This window comes from Leptonychotes weddellii, chromosome 5 (genome assembly GCF_054177405.1).
Source record: "Leptonychotes weddellii isolate Sample4059 chromosome 5, ASM5417740v2, whole genome shotgun sequence".
Lineage (NCBI taxonomy): Eukaryota > Metazoa > Chordata > Mammalia > Carnivora > Phocidae > Leptonychotes > Leptonychotes weddellii.
Window position 1 is genome coordinate 151,084,986 of NC_138373.1, and position 6,964 is coordinate 151,091,949.

General features: G+C 43.9%; 1 protein-coding gene across 1 annotated transcript in view; it reads left to right on the forward strand.

Moving 5' to 3' along the window:
- Positions 1 to 5,384: 5,384 nt before the first annotated feature.
- Positions 5,385 to 6,964, forward strand: part of LOC145715902 (protein FAM227A-like) — a 20,062-nt gene continuing 18,482 nt past the window's right edge. Inside the window, exons 1-2 of the mRNA XM_081819003.1 lie at positions 5,385 to 5,403; positions 5,919 to 5,924. Coding sequence (XP_081675129.1) covers positions 5,385 to 5,403; positions 5,919 to 5,924 — 25 coding nt within the window. The remainder of the gene's footprint in view (positions 5,404 to 5,918; positions 5,925 to 6,964) is intronic.

Consider the following 6,964-nt stretch of genomic DNA (forward strand, 5'->3'; position numbering starts at 1 on the left):
CCAACTGAGCCACCCAGGCGCCCAAAAATGGAGTCATTTTTTAAAAGATTTTATTTATTTATTTGAGAGAGAGAGAGAGAGAGAGGGAAAATACCGGGGGGGGGGGGGAGACAGAGGGAGAAGCAGACTCCCCGCTGAGCAGGGAGCCTGACTCCACTCAGGGCTCATCCCAGGACTCTGGGATCATGACCTGAGCCAAAGGCAGATGCTTAACTGACTGAGCCATGCAGGTACCCCAAAAATGGAGTCATTTTTCAAAATGGAGTTTTCCAGAGCCTGGATTTTGCTGACTCCATCCTGGTGTGATATGCTCTCTGTCCTCTATATTTCCTATTACTGTAGCTGGATGTAGAATCTAGATCAGATCCAAGTTTGGTTATTAGGTGATTATTTTATAGGTGGTCTACCATTAGGAGGCATTTAATGACTTTTTATCTTTTGGGGATGTTAGCAGCTGCTACTGATCAACCTAGATTAGTTCATTAGGGGTCACAAAATAGTAATATTTTAATTCTATTGTTCCTTTTTAATTTATTAAGTGGAATACTTCTAAAAGAGAAACTTCCCCTCATCTACTGTTTACCTGGTAATAAGGTTTGTATGGAAATGGCATGATAAATGCTGACTTTTTTCCCTTTATTTACCAGGTTTCATAATAATGAATTGGTTCCCTAGTATCTTTCAATGGTGATGAGTTAATCTTTTTAAAGCAATAATATGGGCAACCCTCTAGGGTCCCCTCCGTCTTCGGGAGCCTTGTACTATCACTTTACCATCGCTCAATAAACCTTGCTTTGCTGCCCACCAAATAAATAAATAAATAAATAAACAAACAAATAAAGCAATAATATGAATATATAAGTGAAAATGTATTTGATGTGCTTCAATCCATGGCAATTATTATTATTACAATGCTTAAATTGTCCCAACCTTTTTTTTTTTTTTAAAGTAAGCTCCATGCCCAATGTGGGGCTTGAACTCATGACCCTGAGATCAAGAGTCACATACTCTACTGCCTAAGCCAGCCAGGTACCCCTAAATTATCCCATCTTTAGCCAGTGAGATCCCAAGTTGGCTCCTGACTTTTTCTGGCTGGACTCTATCTTTAGCAGCTTCTTTGTTGTCTAGTGTAGCAAGAGCTTGTGTGTTCATCTCATGATTTCCCTGCCCTAGACCAGTAACCAGACATTTCTTCAAGGATCCCTGAATCCTTTTAGTGCAAATAGTATTTCAAGACCACAGTCTGGGGCATTGCTACTGCAGTCTTTATTTCTAGGTCTTTTCAATGGATAGAGTTAGGAAATAGGTTTTTTGTTTCTGTTTTAAATAGCTTGAGGTGTAAGTAACATACAAGACAGTGCACGTACTTAAATGTGTCTACACCTGAGAACCTTTCATCACAATGAAGAGAGTGAACATATCCATCACCCCAAAAGTTTCTTCAGGCTTTTTTGTAACCCCTTCCATTCTCTCCTCCCCTCCCCTCTCTTGACATCCCTCCTCTCGGTTACTCAGGCAACTGGTTTTTTTTATTTTTTTTTATTTTTATTTTTATTTATTTTTTATTTTTTATTTATTTGACACAGAGAGAGACAGCGAGAGAGGGAACACAAGCAGGGGGAGTGGGAGGGGGAGAAGCAGGCCTCCCGCGGAGCAGGGAGTCCGATGCAGGGCTCAATCCCAGGACCCTGGGATCATGACCTGAGCTGAAGGCAGACGCTTAATGACTGAGCCACCCAGGTGCCCCACAACTGGTTTTTTTTTAAACATAATATACATACTTAATTCATCATCAGTTCAAAATCAGGACAGTAGGATTTTAACTTTCATCTCTTCTAGTTTAATGTCTGAATTTCCTTTCTCCAATGGTGAGGATCCTGGTTCTCAGCAACACGGGGAATGACAGAATTGGAGTATTACACAATTATTTATTTGTTTTATCCATTACAGTAAATGCTTCTTAAATATTAGTTCCCTGCAATGCTCTACCCCCTTCCCCTTATAAAGGGCAAAGTATTCTTCACCATAATTTTCCCTTCTAATATTTACAAAGCACAGAGATAGGTCTTTTCATCTTGAACTCCTAAGAGGCCTACAGTTAGGAGTCCTCAGTAATTTCTGGAAGGGGTCTGTGCAGAGATCCTGGCCCCAAGCTGTGCAAAGGATTTTCCTGAAAGACAGCAATGCAGTTTGCCCTGGGTCCAGAAAACCAGACCTTCTTCTGGGTGGGGGCTAGTAGAAACAGATAGGTTGACAGGCCATTACATCCACTATGGTAACTGCCACCATGATGGAGGGGCATGAAAGGCTGTGGGAGCGTATAGGAGGGGTCCATGTGCCAACTTTGCTGGTGGTGTATCAGGGAAGGCTTCCTGACAGGGAGGATGTCTATGTGGGGTCCTGAAGGAGGAGGAGGAATGAGTGATGTTGGGATTTTCAGGTACAGAAGCAGCAACAGGCGAAAGGCCCAGAAATAGGAGAGAGTATGGCTCCTTAGAGAAAATGTAAATAAAGAGCTAACTGTAATTTGAATAGTGGGAAGGGAAGGCGTGAGAAAGCCCTGGTTATCTCATATGGCGCCTTGCACATGGCAAGTGCTCCATACGTCCTGGTTTCAGGAGGAGTATATTTATTAACAGCAATGACAACAACAATAGCTGGTAGCAATGACCAAGTGAAATACCCTGTGCCAGGAACTTCGCATAAATTACCTCATTTAATGATCACAACACTACTGCTAGGCAGGCATTTCCTTTCTGCATTCAAGAAAACAAGTTCAGAAAAAGTTCAGCTACTAGGCCGAAAGTCATACATCTATTTTGAGGAAGGGTAGAGGCTCAAGCCCTGAATTTTCTGGGGCCAAAGCTTGAACTTCTTCCTTATCACCCTTCCCCCACCCCTTTCCCGGGACTATTCAAGTGAATATACATATCTGTGGGAGACACTGCAGATCCCAAGAATGCACTTATTTTCTTCTTGGTTCAGGCAAATAGCCATCTGCTTACTTTCTTCCCACTTGGCATTGCCAGGCAGACTGCTCTAACATAGACCAGGTCACTCCCTAGTGCCCTGAGGTCCGAGGGATAAAAGCCACCCCCATCAGCCCAGCTTCTTCCACATACTGGCCCCCATACCTCTGAGTCTCAGGGAAGCCGCTTTCCATTTGGTTTTTCTTGGATTCCACACAGATTTCTAGCAAAGCATTAATGTATTTATTGGCGTCTACATCCATTCCCCTCTTCCAGACTGTGTGCGCCTTAAGGCCAGGGACTGCGGCTTTGTTCATCTCTGTATCCTCAGGGACTGCTGGAGGCATGGTAGAAAATAGACATCTAGAAGGCTTGCTCAACCCCTCCAAGCCCCAGTGTCCTCCCAGGAGAAATGGAGGTGACAATACTCACCTTGTGGGGAGCCACTAGGAGGGTGAACCAAGATAATGTCTAAGCAGGACTTACCAGAGTACTCAGCACATCTGAAGTACTCAATAAACGTCTCAGAAGTACTCAATAAACGTCTCCTATGATTACGATTACCGTGTTATATAATAATATGAAATCTTCCATAATATTACTACTAATAAGCCTATTTAAGGAAGAGGATAGAGCAATGAATACTTATTAAAGTGAAATTAATTAGTTGTTTTCTTCTTCCATTCTGAAATATTAGAATGTCAGAAACAATAGTATTTATAAGCCCCTCTTAACCTGAGAGATTCCATAGCCTAAACCAGTGGGGTGAAAACCATGCCCCTATATTCCAGTTTCAGTGGCTGTTTCTCTAATCAAAGGAAAAAATAAATTGATAAAACTTTTCTTCATATTAAGTTTACTTCTTAACACTTCCCTTAAAAGTAGGCTGTAGGGCAGGCCCTAGAGTCTGGCTGCTGGTTTCAAATCCTGGCTTTTCTGTCTGCCAAAGGCGAGAGCTTGGCAGTAGTCACTAAACCTCTCTGAGCCTCAGCTGCCTCAGTTATAAAATGAGTACAACACCCCATATCTTACAGGAGTGCTGTGGGGATTAAGGCATACAAAGACCACGCTTAGAACAGAGTAAGGACCTGGCCAGCATGACTCTGTTGGGTGCCCTTGCTTAAAGTGATAAAACGAATGAATAAGCAAAAGTTCTAATGAAGAAAAAAAATTAATCTGTAAAAAGTTGTAATTTCTTAATATATTATATGTTACTTTAAGATACCAAAGTTTGCAGATATACTGAAGATCCATATTTTATGCTACTCAATAGTCCTTTATTTGGGTGCCAGAATTTAAAGCGGTGATATTTTTATGGGCTTCTGCAAAGAGCACCACGACTTCTGGCTGTCCTGTCCCCAACACATGGGAGAATCAGGGCTCTGAGCTCAGGAAAACGCCTTGCCAGCCTCTTCCTCCACCCCAGAGCAGTAATCCTGTAAAACAATGGCTAGATGGTTTCTCCAAATTGGGTCTGCCCCAAACCTCCCAGTTCAGACTGGTCCAATGAACAGTTGACCCATAAGGAACCTGGGCCTCGACTCAAGCGAGCCTCAGCTGCCTCCTTTTAAAAACAGGAAAAATAGGGCGCCTGGGTGGCTCAGATGGTTAAGCGTCTGCCTTCGGCTCAGGTCATGATCCCGGCGTCCTGGGATCGAGTCCCGCATCGGGCTCTCTGCTCCTTGGGAGCCTGCTTTTCCCTCTGCCTCTCTCTCTCTCTGTCTCTCATGAATAAATAAATAAAAATCTTAAAAAAAAAAAAAAATATTAAAAGATTAAAAACAGGAAAAATAAAATTTACCTAGACTTGAATGGAACAATGGAATATTCCTAGCATAGGGTCAAGACGACTTCCCTCAATTCCCCTTCTAGCATTTGTAATAGGAGGAACAGGCCTGCTCTTCTTCAGGCTCTGAAAAGTCTGGGGTCGCCAGTCCTTAGTGATTTCTGAAAGAAGTGTCTGGGGAGACATTTTTGGATCCTGGTTGTGCCCTCTCTTAATGTGAAACTCATAGGGACGCCTGGGTGGCTCAGTCGGTTAATTGTCTGCCTTTGGCTCAGGTCATGATCCCGGGTTCCTGGGATGGAGTCCCACATCGGGCTCCCTGCTCAGCAGGGAGTCTACTTCTCCCTCTGCCCCTCCTCCTGTTTGTGCTCTCTCTCTCTCTCCCTCTCAAATAAATAAATAAAATCTTTTAAAAAAATGTGGAACTCTTGGAGCTTGGAGGCTCTTCCCTGCAGGTAAGAATTTGTATGTTTTCTGGAGCTTCACCATTTCGGTGCCCGGTGGTGGCTATGTAGGGTAAGGACTGCCCTAAGAGGTAAGAACTCAGCTGGCCCAGGGCCCAGAAAACCCGGGAGTCCTTCTGGGCTGGCCTGGGCTAGGCCAGTGGTCTCAAACAGGCATGCTCAAAGATGTCCTGGATGAAGGAATGTAAGAAGCTTTATGAAACAATGATACAGTGACTATTAATAACTACCAGGTTCTATGCCAGGCTCTTTATATGGGTTAGCTCTTCACACATAACAACCATCCACATTTCTTAGGGAAAAGGAAACAGGCTCAGAGAATGAAGGTACTTGACCCGGGGTCACAGAAGGAGCAGAACAAAAATTCAAAACCCCAGATCTTTTTAGAATAAAGTCTACTGTACTTTCAGAGTCTGCTGCTTTATCTGCCATCAGGACTTTTAAAATCCAAATACTTTTAAAATCCACAACTCCCCAAGACTTAGAAAATAAAGTGCTTCATGGATATCCCTTCCTGATTTGTTCAGGGATCTTCTCTGTGTTCACCTCTCCTGGACCCCCCTCACACAGTTTCTTGATCCCCGCCATGCTAATTCCTGCCTCTAAGCCTTTGCCTTTGCTGCTCCATCCGCCAAGAATGCCAGTCTCTTGCTTCATCCTCCTCCTTTGGCCTGGCAAACACCTTCTTATCTTTTCCAGATTCAGGTCAAGGAACACCACTTCTGTAAAGTGTTTCTGGGGGCGCTGGCTGGCTCAGTCAGAAGAGTGTACAACTCTTGAGCTCGGGGGTTATGAGTTTGAGCCCCATGTTGGGTGTAGAGATTACTAAAAAAAATCTTAAAAAAAAAAATGTTTCTGCATGGCTCCTGGGGTCCCCTCTGTCTAAAAGCACCTCCAGAGCTTAGAGTGTTTATTTGTTGATACATTTGCCTTCTCTCTACCAGACTATAGCTCCTTGAAAATAAGGACTGTGTGTTAACTACGTTATTTTACCCAGTGTCTACTGCAGGGAACTTCTGAAACCTCTTCTTTTCTTCTTATTTTATCTTATTTTATTTTATTTTATTTTTTTAAGATTTTATTTATTTTTATTTTGAGAGAGAGAGAGCACAAGAGGGGGGAGCGGGAGAGGGAGAAGCAGACTCCCTGCTGAGCAGGGAGCCCGATGTGGGACTCAATCCCGGGACTCCAGGATCATGACCTGAGCCGAAGGCAGTCGCTCAACCAACTGAGCCACCCAGGCGCCCCTTTATTTTATTTATTTATTTAGAGAGAGCAGGGGGAGGGGCAGAGGAAGAGGGAGAGAGGGAATCTCAAGCAGACTCCACACTGAGCGCAGAGCCCAACACGTGGCTCCATCTCACAACCCTAAGATCATGACCTGAGCTGAAATCAAGAGTTGGACGCTTGGGGCACCTGGGTCATGATCCCAGGGTCCTGGGATCGAGCCCCGCATCGGGCTCCCTGCTTGGCGGGAAGCCTGCTTCTCCCTCTCCCACTCCCCCTGCTTGTGTTCCTGCTCTCACTATCTCCCTGTCTGTCAAATAAATAAAATCTTTAAAAAAAAAAAAAAAAAAAAAAGAGTTGGACGCTTAACTGACTGAGCTGCCCAGGCGCCCCTGAAACCTCTTCTAACCTGGGCTTGCTGCTGTGTAAAATGCAGTGGGTATTCTGCATGGAGCACTGGGTGTTATGCACAAACAATGAATCATGGAACACTACATCAAAAACTAATGATGTAATGT